General features: G+C 49.8%; 1 protein-coding gene across 1 annotated transcript; it reads left to right on the plus strand.

Moving 5' to 3' along the window:
• The first annotated feature begins 5,857 nt into the window (after positions 1 to 5,857).
• On the plus strand, positions 5,858 to 21,797 carry SVOPL (SVOP like). Its single transcript, XM_075526674.1, has 14 exons — positions 5,858 to 5,936; positions 7,065 to 7,156; positions 8,187 to 8,285; positions 8,724 to 8,795; positions 8,900 to 9,024; positions 10,522 to 10,585; positions 12,049 to 12,174; positions 13,613 to 13,741; positions 15,345 to 15,418; positions 16,908 to 17,110; positions 18,319 to 18,430; positions 19,564 to 19,645; positions 21,182 to 21,271; positions 21,636 to 21,797. Exons 1-14 carry the CDS (start codon positions 5,858 to 5,860, stop codon positions 21,795 to 21,797), a joined length of 1,509 nt encoding a protein of 502 aa, XP_075382789.1.
• The last annotated feature ends 2,046 nt before the right edge of the window (positions 21,798 to 23,843 follow it).

Raw genomic sequence — 23,843 nt, forward strand, 5'->3', positions numbered from 1 at the left:
GCAGGACACACAGTGGAATAGTCATCGTGGGCCGTGAGTCTGCAGTAGTCAGGCTTGAGAGCCACCTTCCTGCTACAGTGACCGGGGAGAAAATACAGCCCCAGGCAAAGCAGTTGTTCCACTTTTTCCCTCGTGGTGCCAAGAAGCCATACTGGCGGTGGGCACTGGTTACCAACAGAGTCAGGAGCCTTCTTCCCTTTTAACAACAGCTTGGGTTTGAAGCAGCAGCTGGAGCTGCTTCAAGAGGTGAGCACAGGAGCGTGTCCATGACCCATGTGTGGCCTTGTGCCACCAGTTCTTCAGGCATGGGTACCCTACAGTACAGGCAAAAAACACACGGACATGAATACAGCCGGTGCCACAGTTGCTCAGCGCACGTGCATCACCTTCGTTTCTTCCTTCCAGCCTACTGTGTTTATTCCTATTCAGGAGAAAAGGTGTCTTGAAGCAAGAAAGGCCAAACTAGTTTGATGCATTACCAAACTCAGAGAAAACAATTCACTTCATGAAACAGCAGGCGGATTTTCTGCACCAACATGTATTTTACCTTTATTGCACCTTTCCATGTGATTGCAGTGTAACTGAGGAGGTGATAACCTGAAACAGAATATCTGTTCCTTTTAGAGCTTCTTGGTGTTTTGCTTTTTGTCCGAGGTTTACATTTCAAGCAAGAAAAACAAGTTATCCTGCAGGTGACAAGATGGTCTGTTGTTTACTGTACCGAACAGCGATTCAAACGTTTGGCTTAATTCTGCATTCAGATCTCCCTTTCTGTGCACAACTGAATAACGCAGCAGAGCCTGTGGCTCACTTGTGCATTCATGATACGGGGACGGCACTTCCCCACTCCACACGAGGACCAAGCCCACTTACAATCAGGGAGCATTCAGATGAAAAATTGCTGAGAGAAAGGGCTGTTCTTATACACTTTGAGGAGAGCCCTGGCTTTCATCTGGGTTGTTTTTAAGACTTATTTAAAAACCCAGAAATGTTCCAGAGAGCGCCTTGTTTTTAAAAGGTTTTCCTGCAGAAGATGAGGGGGATTTTGGAGCAGAGCAGTGACTGCCCGTTCCACAGCACAGCTGCTAAGCTGAACGGGACCGTGTTTTCTAGCTGATGCTGTGAATGTGGCCACCAGATGTGGTCAGATCCAGCAGAGATCACCGTTACAGACTAGTAGACCTTGGCTTAACACCCTGGTGCCCTTATCTGGACTTTACTCATTGCTGGAGGAGATGTGACTTCCAATTACCTGACCGGGAACTCTTCCCAAGTCAGGATCTCAGCGTGCCCCTCTGGGGCGGACTCAGGGTCGGTGCCTAGGGAGGAATGGGTGCCTCTGGATCCAAAGCTCATCCCATTGCTAGGAAGGTGTCTGTTTCTGAGAGCTGGTGACATGAGTTATATAATTTGGAGAAAATTAATATAAAAAAATTCAGTGAATGACCATGTACAAAGGGAAAGGGATAACAAAGTCAGTCAAATGGATTTCAGTCGCTCACACTCATGCTCTCCTGGGTTTTTTATTCCTTCTCACAAGAGCCATTGCTGTGTGTTGCCAGGCCCTCCTGCCAGGATGACTTTGGTGACACGGAGGATGAGGAAAGCCAGGTATCGAGTTCTTGTCTAGTCTCTTGGGTCCTCTGGACTGATGATGATGAACTAGTTTTTGGACTGAGCTTTCATAAACCTAAGGAGTCAACAGTTTCTTGGAGCTCAGCCTTGGGCTTCTGCAGCAAACAGCATTTTCCTCAGTGTTTACCTGTGTGATGGCTCTCTGTCATGTCCTTGACCAACATGGAGACCTTCCTTCTTGCCCTTGCTCTCTTGTTTCTCCTGGAGCTTTCACACATGCAGAAGTTTCTGTTCATGCTTCACTATGACCAGTCTTTGCATTTCCATGGCAAATAACTAGAATATCATGAGGTGGGTAAAAAAACCAATAGGCATAGCAACCCTTTGTTCAATCCCAAACACCTGGGCCTGAAAGCATATCTCTGTGGCTGAGAATTTCACTGATATTTTGGTCATTTTTTCCCTTCTGTGCTGGGAAGCTGGAATGCCAAAACATCTGTACCTGCCTGTGATTGCACGCACCCTGTCTGAGTTTTTGCAATGAAAACATAACGGTATGGATGTGGCAGCCCGGAGCATGCATCCAGATGCCAATAACAGCTGTAGCTGAATATCAGATATTATTAAGAGGAAAATAAGGCTGTGAAATAGCATGTGTTGGCTGGTAGCAAATGTCTTCCTGATGCTTGGAAGCATGAGATTCAAGTGTGGGAATTACATGCTTTGATAAAACTATTGCAGCATTGTTGCTAGCTCAGTGTACGTATTTCAAAAGAGAAGGATTTTGGGAACCCTCATGGATGAGAGACAAAAAACCTCCCAGCAACTTCACTGGGAGAAACTAGAGTCAACACAAACACACTTGAGTAGTAAAGGTTGACATATACACTCCTAGTCAAGAGCACATACCCATCGTAGCTCAGATTCGTTGGCCAACCCAACCTGTAGCACAGAGATTCATTGCATGGTAAGGTCAGGGTCATGGCAGCAATTTAAGCCACGAATGCTCCCTGCAGTTTGGTACTCAGTCAGGACACTTAGAAGGATGAAGCAGATAAACAGGCCTCATTTTCTTCATGGTGATGGCACCTGAGTTGGCTTTGCCTGGCTTGAGGGGGGCTGTTGGCTGCAGCACCCAGGTGCTGCTCATGGCTTTGCAGGGGTTAGCAAAGGCCTCTTCCATGGACGCTGGTGCTGTGGGACCTGTCCTTGAAACCTGTCAGCTAAAATCTTGCTGGTGTAGTAATAGGGATATCTCCCCAGTGCCCTCCCTCCATCTCCCTAGGGTCGTCCCTGTGGTGGGCAGCCCCTGTGGAAGACGTGTAGGTGCCATGGGACCAGCACAGGTCAGCACTGCAGCACCCTGCCTGCAGCACCTGCTTCTGGGGGGAGGAGGTGGGTGGAGAGGGACCCGCCTGTGCCCGGCAAGGAGGAAACCCGACTCCTGGGAGCTGGATCCCAAACCCACAGCACCGTCAACACTGTAAAAAGAAAATAGCAGAAGGGAATGAAACAGCCGGAAAAGAGGAAAGGTCTGCACCTCCGCGCCTGAGACATTGCAGAGGTAAGGAAGCTTCACTCAAAAAACCAGGAAAAAATATCTAATCAAGCCTTGGCTTAATAGTGGGGGTATCTGATCATTCGTAAGTCACGTGCAGAAGCTCTCTGACTTTACTGACAAAATTTCTCAGCTGGTCTCATGAGCAGCGTTGCACATCATGTGCCCTTTGCTGTCTTGCAAGCCCTCCAGTGTGGGGTCACGGCATCCTGTTGCCGGGTCCCAGCAGCAGTTTCCTTGTGCTCTTGGTTGCTCCCTTCGGATGGAAGATGGCTAATTTCCCTGCCAGCAGCAGCTTTGTCAACGCTGTTCTTTTGGCCCATGTAATTGGCATTTAGTATTTTCAGTGGGATTTACAAATAGCAGGAAACCTGTGCCTCCCTGAAGAGGTGTGATAGACCCTAGCTACTCCATCAGGGCAAACAGTGCTGCAAATATTTGGGATGAGCAAACTGTGGGTTTGGTAGGAACAATTAGGGGGTTTGCTGAAGAGTTGCATCTAAATCTCTGTCTTTTGGACATAAATGCTAGAGCAGAGCATACAGTGCCAGGGACTTACCTGAACAGTGGCTTTTTGTCAGCTCATGGATGAGTGAATTTTGCTCCAGCTGCCCCAATACCCTGGAGAGAGGGGGATGCAGGTGCCTGCACAGGTTTCTGGCGTTATCTGAGATGCTACAGCAGGTATCCCACCTGCTCACCCCCTGCTATTTGAGAGCAGTGTGGGTCTCCCATAGGTGCTATCTGCCATCCTGATGCCTCTGGGGTGTCTTGGCTACTGTGGGGTGTCGGAGGTGGCAATGCACCCTTCTGCTTGAGCACCTGAGCCTCACCAGGGGTCCCAACACAGCAACGCAGGGGATTGGGGTTTCGTCCCTTTTCTGGAAGAGCTGCAGCACTTCCCAGGATGGTGGCAAGTGGCCCAGAGAGGGTGAGTGCCAATGAAACACTCGAGCGCCTCTCAGCAAAAATTAGCAGAGTATCCCAGCATCAGGCATTCACATTGGGGTGGGCAAGGGCCCAGGGCTCGATCCTTGCCCTGGACATGCACCAGCCTGGCCTGCCAGTGCCTGGGCTGTGCCAGCCATGGGCTTTGGAGTACAGTGGCTGTTTAACCAGACACAGGCATGATGTGGCAGCTTAGGGCAGAATGTGTTTGCAGGTCCCTAATCACAAAGGAACAGAAAAAGAGGCCCACAGATTTTGTTATTGCAAAGCTCTTTATGATTCAGCCACACAGTAAAGCTTTACCTCTTCTCACGGGCTCTTCCAGGAACATTGTTTGGTTGCTCTTGAGGCAGTTCCACTTGGAAGTGGTCCATAGCTGGTGGCCAATGTGGTCAGCTGGCGGCACTGTGTGCTGCTGGCAGCTATCGCTGCCTCCAAGGCAGTTGTAAGCAATATCCTACGCATCGTCTTGGATGCTGACTGTAACGATCTGTAACAGCAAGGTCAGTGTATGTGACCCAACTGACTAATCTGCCATTAGCCCTTAAACCTCCTTATAACTGTACTTCAGTATAATGCTTTTAAGGTATCCTGCCTGGGAGTATTGTAACTCCGTGCTTTCCGTGTTTGTGCTGCCCTCTATCTCAGCTGGGATTTTGTATCTTTCATTAGATGTTCTCGGTCATTAATTCTCTCAAGCTCCCACCCTGCTGCAGCCTCCCCGATCACTGCTGGGTGGCTGTGAATGCTGCCTGGGCCAAGCCCAGCACCCCTGGAGGGAGGCCATCGAAGGAGAGGGTGTCGTGAAATTGAAGATGGGTTGAGCCTCCCCCCCTCCCCTGCGTCTGAGCGTGCACTTGGCAGGAAAGCTTGTGGGTTAAAGCAAGCAGTGTGCTTAATCCCTGCTGTGGGATTTAGATGAGTTTTTCTGACCAGGAAAAGCAGCTGTAATCAGGCCAAGGACCTAGCGTTGGAAACCAGAAACCCCTGTTGCAATCCAGAATGCACGGCTGTGTTTCTTGCTGACCTGAGAAGATGGGGATTAGCACAGCGGGGGGTGAGGCAGAGGATCAGGTTTGCAGTGGGAAGCGCTGTGCTGGCAAGGTGCAGACTGGGTGAGGAGGAGTTTGGTGCTTGCCGCTCGCTGGCCACACCATCCCAGGGCAGCCAGGGTTAGGGACGTAGGCTGGGCCACCGGGCTCCTTGGCACGGCTCTTCCTACCCGCTGGCTCTGTGTCAGTGCATGCTCTCAGAAGGTTGAGCAATTACAGAGTGCAGCACCTCTTCTTCTCACTCGACCCTGGCTCCCGAGGGGCAGCAATTTCTGCCTCCAACAGGGGCAACCTGCTGCCAGTCATGTATGTCTTGGCTCTTGGAGATGCAGCATCTTTTGGCTGCCTCTGCATTTCACTCAGTCCGGGCTAGGGAAGTCATCACACGCTCTCTTGTGTTAGCAGGCCTCCGGTCTTCCCTAAGGCAGTTCTTGGACTTCCCATAAAAACATCCAGTGCAATGCGATGACTGACCTCTGCCAGTTCAACTAACTTGCCTTGTGATGTTTCTATGTATTTTTCACAAAAAACCACTCTGGGAAGGGACGTGTCCTAATAGCTGCCTGAAACAAACCCATGCTTGAGCATATCTGAATGTTCCCATGCCAGCGTGGGATGCTGCTTTGCTGGCTTATTGCTCAGATGGCTTTGTGACTGTCCAGAGGTTTCACAGTTAAATCCCAGCCTTGCCTGACAGTGACGGTGGACCCCAGCAGGAGCTGAGATGGCTATTGCACCAAAAGAGGCAGAAAATGCTATTGGCTTGGAGGAAATCCACCCGGAGAGACAAGAACCCCCAAAAGGTGGGTTTGTACTGGCAGGACTAGAAATGTGGGTCCTCATTTAGCCAGGGTAGAGGGTGGGTCCCTAGACCTGGCACTCCAGCTACCTAAAAACTCTGTACATGGAGCCACAAGCATCAGCTTCACACTGCTCCTCTCCCATCACAGGTACCAGACTGGTGGCTGCTACCCACCGCGGTGGGAAGTGCTGGCTGGCTTGGTTTTTCTCAGGCCTCTGCTTTGTGTAAATATTTTATTGTATAGGTAACTCAAGGATTCTTTCATTTTGGATAATTTTTTTTTAAAGAAAAATATATTCTATTTCAAAAACATTTTAAAGTGAAAAAAATTGTAGAAAAGCATAAAAAGAAAAGTTCTGCGTTTGCAAAAAAAATAAAGTATTTTCTCCTGAAATCCTGCAGTAAGTTCTGTTCCATTTCAGAGGTAATGTTGATGGGTTTGAGATGACTTAGATGGGAGATAGATGGCCTGACAGAAAAATGTATGCAGCTATGACTTTACCTAAATAAGTGCTTAAAAGTTTACATATACTGAAAGCTTTCTGCCAGGTCTGTTTATAAAGTCATCCTAGCCCTGATCTTGAGATGGTTTGTTTGCTCTTGAAATGGGGCTGGGGGGGAAGTCAGGAATAAAGGCTTAGGAGATGAAACTGAGCCCAGACCTCCCAGCTGTGCTCGCCTTGCGGGGCTGGGGCAGCCCCCAGCTCACACCGCCCATGCCAGGAGTGGGCCCGTACCCCAAGGGCGCAGCGGGGCTGAGCCCTGCCACAGTTTGGGCAGAGGAAGGGAGCAGACCATTGCCCAGATGCAGTCCCAGCCATGGGTTTCTGAAGCACCTGGGGTAACGTGGGACAAGGCTCTAAAAGCCCCAGGGGGGCGAGGCTGTCCTTCCCCCATGCCCAGCTTGCCCTCTCCCCTGCTGGCTGCTGTTTCAGCAAACCCTGACGTGCCCGGCCACCAGCGTGCCCAAGGGCTGGTCAGTGGACACACAACTGGTAGATGTTTCCAGCCTTTTTCCTGGTGCGGTCCCACAGCAGCATGAAAAACATTCACATTACATAAAGAGGAGGTACAATTTGACTGCTGACGTGTTTTTTTGTCTCTGTCTTTCTTTCCCTTTGGTCTTCAGGGCAGAAGACATTTACGGTGGAAGAAGCTGTGGAAACCATTGGGTTCGGGAGGTTCCACATTGCGCTTTTCCTGATCATGGGCAGCACTGGGGTAGGTGTCTGCAGCCATCTCCACGGGCCCGAAAAAATGCTCATTTTCCTTATTACTGTGCAATAACAGCCATAAGCACCACGGGCACATATTGCAGCCCATTTTTTTCACACATACTTTCTCAAGCAGGATTTCTGCTGTTGTCATCTTTGGCCAAAATCGATATTGGCCACAACTGGTATCAGATCTATTTCAGAGCAAAGCTGAGCGGGTTGGGCCAGAGCATCCTGGCCTGGCTCCTGCCCTGGAGCACCAGGGCAGCACTGACGGAGCGCGTCTTCAATAGCACCTGAGGGTTAGGTTCAGCCTCCCAACAGCATTTTTCATGCCATCCCCAGGGCACCCAAACCCTGTGCAAGCTGGCACGGGAGGGCTGCGCTCCTCTCGCCCTTGGCTACCTGAAAAATTTCGTAACTGCCAGGGTCTTGGGTTAATGGTGTATCTGGTCTGGGACCTGGGGCACAAGCCTGAGGCCAGGCTGGTGTAAAGATGCGATGGGGACCTTTCCATGAGGATCACTGCAGCTGAGGTGTTAAACCCTCTAACTATGTGTAAACAATAGGCTCATTTCTTAACTGAAGCCAGCTGCTGGGGCAAACAGCCAATGGAGCAGTGAAGTTTTTAATGAAAAACAGTTTTAAGAGGTCATCTTTGTGTTAGATGCCTGAATTCACAGCTGGGTACCTAACCAAGCAGCTTGGTTTCCAGAGATAGTTGAAGACCTTTCACTAGCACAGTTGCGTAAGAGTCTCCTCTGCAACGGATGAGTCTTTCCAGCCTTCCTAGATACACAGTGCACCTAGATTCCTGTTTTCTAGGTGCACCTTTCTCCCCTCCTCTCTCTGGTCCCAAGTGCTCGTCTTCCAGATGAGGCACAGGGCTCAGACCACTGTCGAGGCACCACAGCTTCACAGGGCTGTTTTGACGCGGTGAGACTGCCATGGCTGCAGGCTTGGTGGGACTGAGCGAGTTTCCACTGTGGGCTCCTTGTGGCTTCCTTTCTTGCTAATGTGCACACTCCTTCCTGAAGGTGGCCGAAGCCATGGAGATCATGCTAATAGCTGTTGTGTCCCCTCTCATCCAATGTGAGTGGCAGCTTCAAGACTGGCAGGTGGCTTTAGTGACAACGGTGAGTGACTTGTGTTCCTCCCATGCAGGTCATCCACTACGTGGGCATTGTCCAGGGCACCACCACGGGCTTTGTAAAGTACATTTCCCAGTGGACCAAATAAATTCCTAGGGCCTCCTCTCAGGGACAAGAACAGTACCACAACTGCAGAAAACCAGAAAGCGAGTTGATGTAAGCACGCGTCTGCACCCAGAGCTGTAGTGCCAAAACAAGCCCCCACTTCCATATTCTTATTTTGAAGTCCTTGCTATCCAGCCCGCAGCTTTGAGGGTTGAAGCAGTGAGTGCCTACATGGAGGAAGTCAACCCCTGAAAGCCACCTCGCTCTGGGCACTGCAGTTCATCCTGCTGCTTGGAAACTCACCCACAGTTCGAAGAGCAGAGCCGCCTGGTGCTGCTAGGAGCAGGCCCTCCACAGCTGTGTTTCAATTCCCCTTAGATGGTGTTTTTTGGCTACATGGTCTTCAGCATAGTGCTCGGGCTCCTGGCCGACAGGTATGGCCGCTGGAAGGTGAGTGAGCACCCAGGGCTGCACGTCCTTTTCCCAAGCCCCACGGCAGGCACGCACCTGGCTGAGCCCGTGGTTTGATGACCCTAATTTTGCCCCTTTTGCAGATTCTGCTGCTCTCGTTCCTCTGGGCAGCCTATTTCTCCCTGCTGACATCATTTGCCCCGTCCTACATCTGGTTCGTGTTCCTGCGGGCCATGGTAGGAGGTGGCGTGTCGGGCCACGCGCAAGGGTAAGGCCGTGCCTCGCGCATCGTGGCAAGCCAGCCTTCACAGAGAGCTTAGCAGAGACACCCCCGGACCTGGAAGGGCTGAGTGTCTGGGTTTACAGCAAGAAAGGCCCTTCAGCTCATTTTGGCTGACCATGGCGGAGTGCCCGGTTTCCCTGGCACTGAGCCCCATAAGCCGCGGCTGCGCTGCGACCCGGAGCAGACAGCAGGGAAGGGGCCTCCACGGGGGCTGGAAGTGGAAAGGGGCATGGCATTCCCACGTCGCCTTAAAACAAATTCCCACAAATTCCCACATCGCCGTAAAACAAAGTGCCGTTCTGTAATTTCACTGAGTCCAGGTTGATCGACCTAAATTACGGTTCCCAAGGACTCCCGAGCTCAGGAATAGAGGGGGCAGCTGGTTTACGTTAAGCCAGTGACAGAGGGATTATTAAGCACATATATTATAAAAACAATTAGACAGGTAACAGATGAGCAAAGGCTGCTTCCTTGTAAAAAAGTCAGAACAATTCTGCTTAAGTAGCAAATTCTTCTTGAACTGATGTAAAACATTTCCACTTAAATGAAACTTTCTGCCCTGTTGGGACAGAAAGGGAGAGGAGGGGGAGAGGAGAAATTCACAATATTAACAACCACTTCACTAGGAGCCTGGCAAAATAAATTATTTCGTTCAACTCTCTCAGGCAAACAAATGCAATATTTCAGCATCTTCTGTGGTTCCTCAAACCTCTGTGCTGCCCATGCAGGAAAGCCCACAGCTGGTCACACTGACCCGAGACCCCTTTGCTGAAGCAAAGGATGGGAGGGAGATAGGTGCTGTTGGGAGGAGAAGGCACCCGGGTTGTGCATCTGCCGAGCTCCCGGAGATGCCTCCTTTGCAGGAGGGCCCCTGTTCCCTGGCCACGGAGGCTGCTAAAGAGCCTAATGAGGATGGAGGGAAATTGCACATTTTATAAAACACTGAGATAGAAGGAGCCAATGTGGGTCTCTCCCTCCCTCTCTCTCTTTTCTGCCAAGGAAGCACAATTCACACCTGTGAGCTTGAGAGATGCCAGTGCCAGGCCCTCCCCCAAGGGCTATCAAACCATTTGATAAAAAGAGGAATGGACTGTTTTCTTTATCTAATGAAAAAATGATTCACTAAAAATTGTCCAGCCCTACAAATGTACTCTGTGCCTGTGCTGACACCTCAGTCGCCCCACAGGACCTTCCCGTAGGTTTCCTGGTGCACAGGAACACCTGCCTGTATCCTACAGCCCTGGCCTGGAGAGGATTCATGCCGTGCATCTCCCTCGCGTGTAATTTGGTGCCTGCCCAAGTGGGAGGCATACTGAGCGTGGGTCCCTTCTCTGGGTGCTCAGCGGTAGGAGAGGGGTGGTCACTCACTCTGCCTACGGGCAGCAACGTCCAGCACTAACTGAGCTGAGCTGAACTGCTGCTTGATTAGTGTAGAAATTCTTATTGTTGCTGTATTTCTGCATTTTTTTCCCTTTTCAATAGGCTTATCATAAAAACGGAATTTTTGCCCACCAGATACCGAGGATACATGTTGCCCTTATCTCAGGTAAGAGTGAGCACGTTACCGTTTCTTCTAGCCCCAAGTCCCGGGAGATTTGTCCTGCTGCTGTTTGGAAGCCAGGTCTCCAGCACGTCAGCCTTTCTGCCAGCCTGTTCGCACTTACCTTGGTCCGAGCGAGTGCTTGCTGCCTCCTGCGCCCTGGAGTGCGGCGTCTGCGTTATTGAAGATGTACACAGGCAGCTGCCTGCAGAAAAGAGGCAATTTCTTCTCAAATAATTGGATGCTTCCAACATTGCATGGGAACTTTGAGTGATGGCTGACACCCAGCCTCTCAGTTGCCCTATTGATAACGGTGCTGCCTGCTCTAACGGGGCCGGTGCCATTGGGCTTTCTGGCAAGCCCTGGGGCTAGCGGCACCACTGGCCCCCTCTGGGCCTGGGCTCATCCTCTCCTCTCTTTGGACTTGTTTAATAACAAGTGATTAACGAGGTGATTCCCAGATGCGGTCCTAATCTGCGCCTCTCCCTGTCCCTGCTCAGGGATGGCATGGGGCTTTGCGCAGGATAGGGCTAGCATAGATAGTCCCAAATTCAGCCCGAGACATTCTGGGAGGGTTGCGACCGCTTGCTGGGCAAAGACCACAGCAAGCGTGACTGGGGTTGTTGCTTACTCCAGATTTCTGCAGTGGGCACTTGCTGCATGTGCAAATGATCTGTGGAGGCCTCATCGAGCACACGAATTCGTCTGACTTGAACCAGAAGTGTTTGTGTATGGTCTTGGTGGCAGGGATAATTTGCTTTTCATTACTCTCTGTTTGATCCCAGGGCTTCATTACCAAAGTGTCATCAGAAACACAAAGGTTTATAAAAAAGAACAATCTTGTATTTCTCACCAGAAATTTGTTATTTCTGCCCACAGATTACTCATGAACTTGCTGTGGCTTTTATGTATTTGTTTGCTGAGCTCCCTTGGGTGGTCCCCTGGAAAGGGAGGCGTCTCCTAATGGCAACAAGTGAACTTTGGGGAGGAATGTACTTGCAGATCATGGGGCCAGATTCTCCATTGGTATAACTTGGCATTGAGTCTACTGGAGACCCACCAACTTCCAGCAGCGGAAATCTGGCCTGGTTTTGCCTTCGGTGCTTGTAAATCTGCTGCTTCCCTGCAGAGATTTAGACAAGAGGAAAATTCATTGGCAGGAGCATTAGCAGAGAAGCGACTGGAAGGACAAAAGAAGTGGCTTTAAGTACAATGGTAGCCACAGCAAGTTATCTGTTTTCATCTGGAGCTAATCAAGACTATCTTCAGCCGTCCCTCCCCAAATCCTTGTCTTTCCCTCTTTCCTTCAACCCAAGCTCAGCTTCTCAGACAGCCATGGGATGGCTTGGTTTGAACCGCAGCGCTCCCCAGCAGATGCCCACCTATCCATGGAACCAGACCAGAAGGGAAGAAATAAACAAACCGTTGCCATGTGTTCATGTTTTAACCCCTTCCTTTCCCTTGCAAAGGTGTTTTGGTTGGCAGGATCCCTGCTAATCATTGGCCTGGCATCGGTGGTGAACCCAACCATCGGCTGGCGGTGGCTGATCAGAATCGCCTCCATCCCCGGCATCCTTCTCATCCTGGTGTTCAAGGTAGGAGGAACTCCTCTCCCTGCTCCCCGCCACACCGCCACCGGCCTGGCATCTCTCCAGGCACCAAGAGGCATCGCCCTCCACCCCCCGCAAGCCTGGGGCTGTCCTTGTGTCCTGCTTTCACCGCTGCAGCCCTCTCACCTGGGCGGCTTGGGAAGGCCCTGATGGCCTGGGGAGGCTGTAGACCAGCTGCTGGGGAGATGTCACCCTGCGGGAGATGGCTTGGCTTTGCTTTGCTTTGCAAAGCCTCTGGCTTTGCTGCCCTCCCATAGCCCTCCAGCACCACAGGCTCCAGTGTCCAGGCTGCCAGCAGCACCCGGGGACTGTGGTGATGGGCCAGGCATCAAGAAGAAGACAGGCTAGGCAGGGTATGCAAAAAATCACAAGTAGTATCTTCAGTCTAGTGCTGGCCACAGCACACCCTCTTCAGTCTTCACATTTCCTAGGGCTGAGGAAAGAAGCCTCAGTAATGTGTTCACAGAGCAAATGGGTGTCAGGGTCAACTGCGGCTTCCCCAGGTTTACTCATGCTTCAGAAATATCAGCCTCAGACACGAGGACCATCTTATTTGCGAGGAGTGATGTGGAAAATCCCTATTTACAGTGCTCGTGGGCGCCGCAGTGCTAAGCTGGGGCTGGTGCAAGCTGTGCAGATGTGAAGCCCTTCCTGCAGCTGAACAAATGCACAAGACCACCTGGGGTGCTACCTGGGCAGTCAAATGCAAGGTTGCTGTGAACGTCCGCTCGTATAACTTTGACGTTTGATTTCCCTGATTATTTTTGCCAGAAAAAAATGGGTAGCAAAAGTTTTTAGTCCAGAAGAAAAAAAGACACAGTCAGCATACATACCTTTAAAGAAGGAGTCTTTAATTCATATTTCAGTGATACAGATGTAATTGTTTATAATTTAATAGAGCCATCATTTAATAAAAAGGTATTTTATTTTGGAAAGAGCACCAGGTGTGGGTGAACGCTGCAAGTCCTAGTGATGAGTGAGTTTGTTCCTAAATTTCATCCGTGTCTTCCTTTTTTTTAATGGCCTTTTTGAGTCTTCCAAGTCATTTGCTTAAGTAAGTGACACGTGCCTCATCCTGTTTTAGAATTTCAATTAATTAAGGGTTGTTTTTGTTAAACCTGTGTTTTTGGCTTCCACCTCTCACAAGTGCTTGCCACAGACGGCTCAGTAGCAGACCCCTGGGAACTGGACCAAGAAATGGGTTTGTCAGGCGGGGTGAGCCCCCCAACACGGGGTACGGGGAGCTGGGACACGCAGGGGTGCGCGGGGCATGGCTGGGAAGGAGGACAGGCAGAGGGCTGCTCCAGCTCAGGCGGTGCCCCGTGCTAACCTGGCCGGGCTCCCCGGCGTGACGGGAAGCCGTGAGTAGGGCTGCGTGGACAGAGAGGTGCGGGAAGGCTTTCTGACACCGCTCCGCTTTCAGTTCATCCCAGAGTCGGCACGGTACAACGTGTCCACAGGAAACGTGGCGGCTGCCCTGGCCACGCTGCGGAGGATAGCCGAGATGAACGGGGCGGCCATGCCCGAGGGGGTGCTGAGGGAGCCCGCCAAGGTAAGCCGAGCCTGCGGCGCTGCCCGGTCCCTCTGTCCCGGCGGGGCTGACGGCATCTGGGGTTTGGGGAGGGAGCGGGAGTGCCAAGCACGTCTCGCTCTGCCTCTCTCCCCCTCCTCGCCTGGTTGCTTTCCAAACGACGATTGAATGTGATGATGAAGATGTCGTTTTTCTTTTGGAGAGCCAGTAATCTTGGCCCTCCAAATGGAATTGGGTTTTCTGCTTTTTTTCGCATGCTTTGTGTTAGCTCAGAAAAATATCGTGCTGAGAAAAGATTTGCTTCCTTTACCACAAACATGGCTCCCCAGCAAAGGGCATTCTTCCTCATTGCCCATCCATCCCCCAGGGGTGTCCCCTGTGCCGTGAGGCCTGGGACCTGCCCCTCACGGTCCCTCTCAGGGCTGTGGCCGGTCAGGCTGCAAGGGTCCCTGCCATGAGGTCAACCCACAGCTCCCAGAGGCTTCTCCCAGCCCCCGGCCGGGCTTGTCCGCTGGGTCCCAGCACCCCAGGTCCCGGAGTGTGGAGCCACGGACCAGCAGAAGAGGGTCAAAGCAGGAGAGGCCATTTTAGAGCCACCGCCATGTGCACCTGTAAGCAGCTGAGCAGCTCAGGGGTGGATCACTACAGGACCAAAATGCCCAAAAGCACGTGTGGGTGTTGCAGGCGGGGCAGGAGAGGAGCTGGGGGCCAGGGCCCCCCCAGGCTGCTCCCCCTTAGCCCCAGTCTGGGCCCTGCTGACTGCAGGACGGGAGGACTTATTCAGGCGGCTCCTTTGACACCCAAGAGAGGAAGATTGGACAAAACTATTGTCCGGGGCCTCAAAATTATTATCCAGCTCTTTTAAATCCCTTTCCTGGACCTCTTTGCTGCTTATTCAATCCCACAGGCACCAAGCATTGTCCTTAGCAATTCATGCAAGACGGGGCTATTGTATTGGAATTAATTAGGATTAAAGCTTCCCTGTAGTTTAATTGAATTTATGTAATGGACCCACATTGGCTGTGGGAAGGGTTTTTGTTAGTTGTGCACCCTCTCAGGCTGAACCAATGGTGAGGGAAATAAAAATAAAGGCAACCCAAACCCTCCCTGTGAACTCGTCTCCCCTCGGTGGTGGGATGCTGGGGCAGCTGCCGGCTCTCGGGGAGCAGGGGGCAGGCACGGCCCCCCAGTGCCTGCTTGTCTCTGCTCACTGCCATTTCCGGCCTCCCAGCAAGATGTACGTGGCCACAAACTTTGCTCCACAGGCACGTGGAGCAATGGGAGCTGCCAGCAGCCCCAGCAGCAACCAGGTCCCCCTCCAGCACCGTGACTGTCATGCTGGGGCCAGGCTGCCGGGAGCTGGGGGACCCCGTGGGGGCTGGAAGTGCTCAGGGTGTTCTCTTCTCCCTGCCATCTTTTGCAGCATGTCCTCCTGTGGGCATCCTTTGGGAACGGGGGCTTTCCTCTCCGGAGGGCTGACGGGGTGCTGTGGTGTCAGTGTTGTGCCATCGGCAGCCCGGGAGAGGGCAGGGGGGCCTGGGGTGCCAGCTGCTGCCGCAGAACACTCGCCCTTGTATAAAAGATGCCTTTTTAAAAACTTGTATTTCTATCAAACGATTTGCAGGAAAGGAGAGGAAGATTCAAGGACCTCATCCACCCCAAGTACCTCAGAACCACTTTGCAGATATGGATCATATGGTAAAAAAACTCTTTTTTTTTTTTTTTTTTTTTTCCTCTTGCTTATCAGCTCATTCTCTCAGTTGAACGTGTGCAGGGAGCAGAAGTCTCCCGTTGACTCTGCCGGCACAGGTCACCATAGGCGTGCCCTGATCTCAGATACGCTGTGTCAGTTGGTGTTAACATAGGCAGAAAAAGGCTGGACGTCCAGGATGGTGCAGGGTGCCACGAGTCCTTCCTCAGGACAGGGCGGCTCAGGGGAGGTGGCGTGGGAGCCAGACGAGAGCTGCAGGAGAGAGCCCACGCCTGCCTGCAGCGTGCAGCAGCAGTGCCCGCAGCTCCGCTTCCCTTCTTGGTGTGAACTTGTTCTTCCCGAGAGGAGGAGAAATGCACCACCTCTCCAGGCCAGCCAATGTATCACTGAAATAGGGCTCCAACAGAAACTCATTAACCGTTCCCAGTGCCACTGGCCAGGGAAAATTAAGATTGAAGAGAGGTAGGTTTCATATGCAACGTTCCTGGTAGCTGTATGCAAGGGTAATATATGTTTCATTGACTTTGCTCTCTGGAATGTAAATGTATAAATAATGGGTCCGTGGGAACTCATTGACCCAAAATGTTGCTAAGTCAGGCCTTGAATTTTTTATGTTTTTTCCCCCTCAACTTGTATGAGCATTATGAAATATCTTTTTTTTTTTTTTTTTTAATTCTTCTTTCTCTCCTAGTCCCCCCAGGAGTCACTGGCGTGTTCTTGGGTTTGCATTCCCGCCCTCCCCGTGCCCCGAGCATCCCCCACCTCTCCAGGCAGCTCGTTTCCTAGCCCAGATTCTGCTGCTCTTTCTGAAACTGCCAGGGGGGATAAAAAAGTGAAAATTACTTCTCGGCCTGCTTATGATTAGGCGTGTGCTGAATTACTTGATAATGACACAGCCAGGCTGCCATCACCGATGCTGTGTTCTTGACAGCCAGCCAGGGTGCAATGTGAGCCTCTCCAGCCAGTTAATGAAAACTCCTTTCAGAAATCCCTGGGCAGAAAGGATAAGGACTGAAAAAAAAACCCCAAAACCTGGACAGTTGCTTCATGTGAGCTGCATGCATCGCAGCCTGATGCTGAGAATCCCTGGTCCTCTGGGAATGGGTGGTTTGGAAATGTCTCCACTTACAGCCTTGCGTGAGGGAAGAGGCACGCTCTCCCCAGCATGACCGCAGCAGGTCACCTGCTGCAGAGCAAGAAACAGCCCTAAGGGGCAAGCAAAAAGACAAGCTATGAGGCGGGGGGGGGTCCTCCAAGGAAGAGAGGTGCATGGACATAGGTGGTAGTGCTGTGCCGTGGGTGGGTGGCCAGTGACCTGGTGGGAGCCAAATCACTGCCAGGCTCAGGCTAAGGGGATCCATCATGCGGAGCTGGTGTGCGCAGCAGGGGTCACAGAGCACCCAAAACATGCTGCCTTTCAGTTTCCTCACCTTCCCCGTTGTTGCCGTCGCTCACTGCAGTGTTTTCCCCTGACAGGCTTGGCATAGCTTTCGCTTATTACGGTGTCATCTTGGCCAGCGCCGAGTTACTGGAGCAGGACCTTGTCTGCAGCTCCGCAGCACCACCGGTCCAGGACCCTGGCGATGACTCCGAGGAGAGCCGCAGCCCCTGCCACTGCCACTTGTTCGGGCCTGCTGCCTACCAGACCATGCTCATCAGCACAGTCGGAGAGATCGCACGTAACCTCTTCTCTCCTTCCTGCCCTGCCGTTCCCTTTTTACAGCCAGCCAATACTCGCTGCAAAGTTTTTAGCTTTGCATGCATTTAGTGACATGCCATAGGTCAAAATGTCCCCAGCATTGCTGGCAGGCGCCAGGCACAGGGTCTTCAAATGCAGGTCTGGGACACAGGCCATGAGCTGGTGGCAAGGGAGGGCATTGCTCCCCAGGTGAATAATTCAACTTTGGCACAGGTCCTTCCAACAGCAGAGCCAAAGACCTCCTTTGCAGTCAGTACGTACTAACAGCTGTGGTTAGATTCCAGGAGAAATTGCTCCCAACTTACCAGACCAAGCCTGCCTTCCCAAATTCCCAGACATGTAGTTTTTGGAAAGTCGTAAAAAAGCAAGGATTGCAAATATCATGTAACTGAATGCACCACACAAGTGCCCTACTTTCAAAGAGATGGTGGCCTCAGGAGCAGGTCCTGTGCCGAGTGCTACAGCAAAAGACAGCTAAGTGCCCAGGGAACCCGCAGCAAACCAAAATGCTTCCTGGTGCAGCCTGCCGGGGAGCCCTGGGGGACGGCAGGATGGCCCAGAGGCACACACGTGGCACCCTGGAAAGAACTTGGCACTGTGCATGGGTCCAGTATTGCAACACACCGGGGGGGGGGGGGGTGTGGGGTGTGTGTGAACGTTTTCCCTGGTTCATGTCTCGGCAACTGAGCTACAAAGCAAGCGGGTGTTGGATCCTGCAGGTGCAGCTGGGCTGGGACCAGTGCAGTGATGCACCCAGGTGCCTGCTTGGCTCCTGGCTCCTGGGGGGACTCAACGGGGCCCACTCTGGGCCCCCGTGTTTGGCTGGGCCGTGGCCAGAGGGAGCAAAACCACCCAGGCCAGCAGTGTTCACCCAGCGGGTGCCTTCCTTGCCTGTGCTACTCGTGGCTCAGGACCAGCACTGGTGTCCTGCCGTAGTACAGCAGGGCAATTTCAGAGGACAGGCTCCATCCTCTGAGAGGAAGGACAAACAAAAAAGGGGCATGGGGACAAACTACAGGGTTTGGATACAGGAAAGGAATTACAGGGTTTGTGAATTTAGCAGAGCATTTGGTAGGCGCTGGGGATGCAGAGAAGTATTTTTGAGGCACACTGCGTAAGGTCTGTCAAGACGGACAATCATTGCAGTTAGTTCATCTAACATTTTACGGTTTTCCTTTTTCTCTTCAGTAAATCCTTTGAACATTCTCGGCATCAATTTCCTCGGAAGACGCCTGAGCCTGTGTATCACCATGGGATGTACAGCACTATTCTTTCTTCTCCTTAATATCTGCACCTCAAGGTAGTCTTGCTCAGCATGTGGGTGTTGTTGGAGGGTGCAATGCTGTGGGCAGAGGGCAGTACCTGTGGTATTCTCCGGTCACCAGTCAGTCACCAGTAATTCTTGTACACCTGAAAACCCCTCTGACTGGTTCCCTGCACCTCCTGGGAAAGCTGCGGCAGCAGATGCTGTGGTGTAGGGGTGTGCAGAGCAACTCACCTGTATTACTGAGCCCACGTGGCTTCCCCTAAGCATACAACTAGCTACTTTCTAGTGCTGTCTGGAAAATTAAAAATGATGTGAAGAACATCCAGCAGAAAGAAGACCTATTTTTCTTTCAGTCTCTTTTTTCCCCCTTTCTTTCATTTTTGGCAATGCTACATATGTCTCCTCTAACTTGTAGAGACAGGCACTTCAAGAGGAGCTCAAGGCATCAAGGGAAAGGCTGCCACGAGTGCTGTAATTATCATCAGGTTGATTTGTGAGGATGTGTAAGAAAAGACCCCTCTCAAGCTGGCAGAGCTTAACAGTTACTGAAAATCAGGATGGCTTCAAGCTGAAGTTTCCTCTAAACTGCCTGGTAGTCTGATGGCTGCTCGCCAGTGGTGTACACCCCTGCTGCCTGCCCTGTGGGCCACTGGCCCTGGAGGCTGGCTGAAATACTTGGGAGCTGGAGTGGGAGGCTGCAAATAGCCCTTAAGCTTAATAAGCCCCTGTCAGGAAGCTTACAGTAATTCAGTAAGGCATTGGCCTCTGTACTGCTATTATTATTTTCAGTTTTCCCTGAAACTGAGCCTGGCCATCATATTTGCTTGCAACAGTTTTAGATGGGAACCGAAAGCGAGGGCTAGGCTGGAAGTCAGACTTGACCATAATGCTGAAGGCACCAGCTGAGCCGCTACGGTCCTGTTCAGATCATTCCCTCCAGCCTCTAACACTGGCCTAAAGGGAACCTAATGTGCAATAGCCCGTTGTCAAACGTGCCTTGCCACTGGACTAAAGAAAGATTCTACTTGTCAGCAATCAGCTTTTCCTTTTGCTTTCCCTTATACTAAGCTGGTAAAAGCCTTAGCACAGTCCATGTATTAGGTTGCATCTCTGCTGATCACCGTTCAGTGATTCTAACTCTGTGCTCCCCACGGCTTTCTCTCTAGCACAGGCATGACTGGGTTTCTCTTCATGCTGCGTGCCTTGGTTTCAGCAAACTTCAACACCATCTACATTTACACAGCAGAGGTGGGTCCTCCTGAAAGTACGTTAAGCTGCTCTGGGGCATGAAAGACCATTTGCCTATACCCAGGAATACTGCTATATTTATTGACTAGTTAGAGTCACCTGCCTTGAACTAAGTATTTCTGGCTTCCTGGCCACATTGTGTTCATATGCAAGATCAGAGAAGGAATCAGAAAACTAGTTGGAGGTGACAAGAGCGGGTGGAAGAGGAATGCCCTCCTGAGCCACCTGTTGGCCAGCTACTACGACACGTTATTTGTGAGGATGTTGTGTACCACCATCTTCCAAAACCTACAATCTTTCCCCTCCCCAACCCCTGCAAAGTTAGAAAATAGGCTAGCACTGAAAGGAAGCTTTTCCAGCACTTAAGGGACTGATGTGGTAGTATGAGGTAGTATATGAGGTTATATATACCTTTTTTTCACTTAATGGAAATTGCTGTGTTGTGTCTGCAAATAGTTTGAATCCTTCAGAGAGCTTGTCCTCCATACAACTTTGGAGCCATGAGTTCTGTGGGTCAAGTATGCATTGTTGGGTTTTTTTGTTGTTCTTTTTTAAACAATTGTGTGGAGTTAAATGTATTGCCTTGCAGATTGAGTAAAGTGATAAAAAGCAAACAGAAGTAGCTCCCTGTGTTGGCCTGACACTTCTTTTAATAGTACATGATATTATTTAAGCATGCACCAGGCTTGAATAAATACCAGCGTTTTAATAGTGCTGAATTGGATGCTGTTGATGTAAAGACTGTTGCTGCAACAGCCATATCATAAACCAATACTACTCACAGTTTAATCAATGTTCAAAACCAAACTTGGAAATCTCCTTTCCAGCCACATGCCTGGACTTTTTTGAATTACCTTACCTCCATCAACTTGGCCCAGTAAAGTATTTAAACAAAGGCTTCCATGAGTATACTTGCTAAAATCTAATTAAGTCCTGTTAATATCAATAAAGTTAAGCAAAATACATGCTTAAGTGGTTTTTTGGCACAGGCATTTGGGAGATGTGAAAAAGAAAATACGCAAAGCACATTCTTCTAAACCTGGAGGTTTCTTATCGGGATCTGTTTTTCTTTTTCCTCCTTCTAAACAAAAGTGCTGTTGATACAAATAAATAGGCGGTCTTGAAGGCTGCAGACAATATCCTTTCCTCCTGCTTTCCAGATACAGGGCCTGGCAATATAAACTGAATTCTTCCTTTAGCACCCAGCCTATCCTGTGACTTTGATGTGAGCTGCCCAGCACAGCTGGGAGAAAGGTGGTGGTGGTAAGCAAACAGCAGGGGAATCACATCCAGCTTTGACTGACTTGCCCTAAAACTTTACTTGGGGCAAAAAATGGCAGATTTGTAACAGCACAAAAGAGACCCAAAGGAGCCTTTCTTTCTTTTCATAGCTTATCCCACTAGCTGCCCTTGATAATGTAATGGGTCTCTCTGAAGAAAAATTAAAAAAAAAAAAAAAAAAAAGAAAAATAAGGACACATATTGATATTGCAGATTGTTATTGCACTAATCCAATTTCTTTCTTGCCTGTTTTAGGTTTACCCCACCACAATGCGAGCCCTGGGGATGGGAACAAGTGGGTCCTTGTGCCGTGTTGGAGCTATGGTAGCCCCATTTATATCACAAGTAAGAGCACGCTTGATAACATTGGTAAACATTGTGCCAATCATTGCTATCAAATATATAGCTAGATGCCCCTGAAGTTCACAAAAAAAAAAGGTATTCAATTCCCCCCCCAACACATGAGTTTTTATCTGATGTTTATACAGAGTACTTATGTGGTCTTTCCCAGATGCAGAGCTGCAAAAATCTCTTCCCCGAGCTTAGCTTGCTAGTATTTGTTACTTTCTGAAAGCTCTTAGATTCACAAGACATTGTTTCTCTATTGTCGAGTCTCTCAGGTGTTTGTGAGCCTTCGTCCCCTCTTTAATTCCCAATTGACTGCCAGCCCCCCCCCCCGCTGATGTTTGACCTGTGCATCTACCTGCAGGTTCTTATGAGTGCTTCCTTCCTTGGGGCCCTGTGCCTTTTCTCATCTGTGTGCGTCGTGTGTGCAATCTCTGCCTTCACGCTGCCCATCGAGACCAAGGGCAGGGCACTGCAGGTTGGTATTGCCACTCCAGGAGCTCCTGTGTATCTAAATGCTATTTAGAAACCAGAATCCAAACCGAACTCTCCTGAGGGTTCAGAAGCCAAAATAAGGCCCGACAGGCAAGCACAGGAACGTGCTGTTGCAGCAGCTTAAAGCGCTGTCACCCCAGTTGCCTAAAGCTCATTTCTCATAAAAGAACAAGCCAGAAGGCCTGCCCTAGCCCCAGCTACCTCATGCAGGCGTGTTAGCTTCAGCTAGCGCAAGCCCCTCTTTGCTAGTATCTCCAGTCCCGACTTGAAGATGCAGCTTCCCAGGCACGCATCCTGTTCTGCCTCTGCGGTGGGGAGAGAGGAGAGCAGATACAAGTAATACTTTGAACTACGAAAGCTATTTCTTCATCAAGTCAAAAGCCCCAACTGCATCAGCCCGTTAACTAAGCGCTTGTGGCTAATGTTTCCTAAAAAGCAATCAGCCAGAACACTAAGCACAAAGATTAAGGGGGAAAGTTTAAATTCAGACAGCCTCCCATGCACAAGTTGCACTAGTTTAATTACAGGAGGTGGTGAACAATTCAGCCATACCAGCATGGGACTTTTCATGTCATGCACGCAGCATGCCCACATCACACTACCTGTTATTCTGCAGTCTTACCTGTATAAACCAGAAGACCATGGGGTAAATAATCCACATTCTTTAGCAGCCTAGAGCAAGGCAGATGTTTGACCGAACTGTTTTATCTGGGCTCCAGAACCAGACTTTGAAAAAAACATATATACAAACACACACATATTACATATATATACACACACACACTTCATTGGGTCACATCTTCTAAGGTTTCCCCAAGGTGCATGGGACAGTTAACCTTTGGGTTTTCAGAAAAGCAACATATTAATCATTGCCTGCTTCTTTAAATGCTTGTCTTTTATATTTTTATGCCATTTAAAATATCTATATGATATTCTGTAAAAGACAGGAAAAAAACCCCCAAAGTTTAAGGAAGGAAGTGGACAAAGCAACTTACTCTTCCCTTGTGGGTGAAATTCAACCCCATGCAGAGAGGCCAAAGAGCCACTTAGGCCTTCAAATGGTGGATTTACAATAATTACTAAGGAAAACACTTCATTAAAACTGCTTTAGACCTAAAAGGAAAGCTTTGATTCAGCTACAGTTGGATTAACTTTGGCTAACAGCGGTCGAGATAAATGGCAATGTAATGATTCCTCAATGGGATCTCCCCCTTTTCCTGGGGACTTAATTCAAAGCATTATTATCCCCCTTGCTACAAATAGGAGTTATAAGCTCCAGCTGCTGGCCTTTACATGCAGCAAGTCAAAAGGACAAAAAAAAAAAATCTGCAGAACTAGTTGTGTACTCGGAGAAGCCACCATTAGATCTTAAATTCAATTTGCTAACTCTCATCTTGCGGTCATTTCAGAGATTCCATTTGTGTACGTAGTCATTCAGGGATTGCTCTGTCATGACTGTTGAACATATCATCCAAGGGCCTCACACAGTACAGTCATCCAATTCATACAAGAATTTAAGTCCATGATGTAAAACCTCTTTTAACATGGCAACCTTTAGTGCTAAGGCTCCACGCGATAGATGTGCTCCTTAAAGCTAGGTCTAAGTGAAGCAACTAAATAAAAATGTAACTTTTTGTGAAATCTAGACAATTACATTTAAAAAGCATATCTACTCTTGTTTCAATTTCTTAGGACAGCATCAGTCCACCCTCAAAGCAGTCATGGGGATTGCCTATCAGAGGCAAGACCTTTTGGACATAGCCAAATGAATATTATTTTCCCCTGTATACATTTCTGTTGGTTTTCACGTGCATTTTATTAATTTTATGTTGGTTTTTTTTTTCTTTCCCCTTTTTAGCAAGTAAAATGAAAGTGAGTGTTTGATGTTGGATTGGGTATGAAAGAAAAATAAAGCTTTGGAATCTGTCATTTCCTGTGAGCTGCATTTGATGTTGATTGCTTCTCCATACCATTTCCATTACTAAAAATTGCAACTGAACAGTGTAAGAGCTATGATTTGTATAGACAAATGGCAAATTTCTCAAGGACGTTCCCTTTCTTATGATTCAATAAATAG

The sequence above is a fragment of the Mycteria americana genome, chromosome 1 (genome assembly GCF_035582795.1).
Source record: "Mycteria americana isolate JAX WOST 10 ecotype Jacksonville Zoo and Gardens chromosome 1, USCA_MyAme_1.0, whole genome shotgun sequence".
Lineage (NCBI taxonomy): Eukaryota > Metazoa > Chordata > Aves > Ciconiiformes > Ciconiidae > Mycteria > Mycteria americana.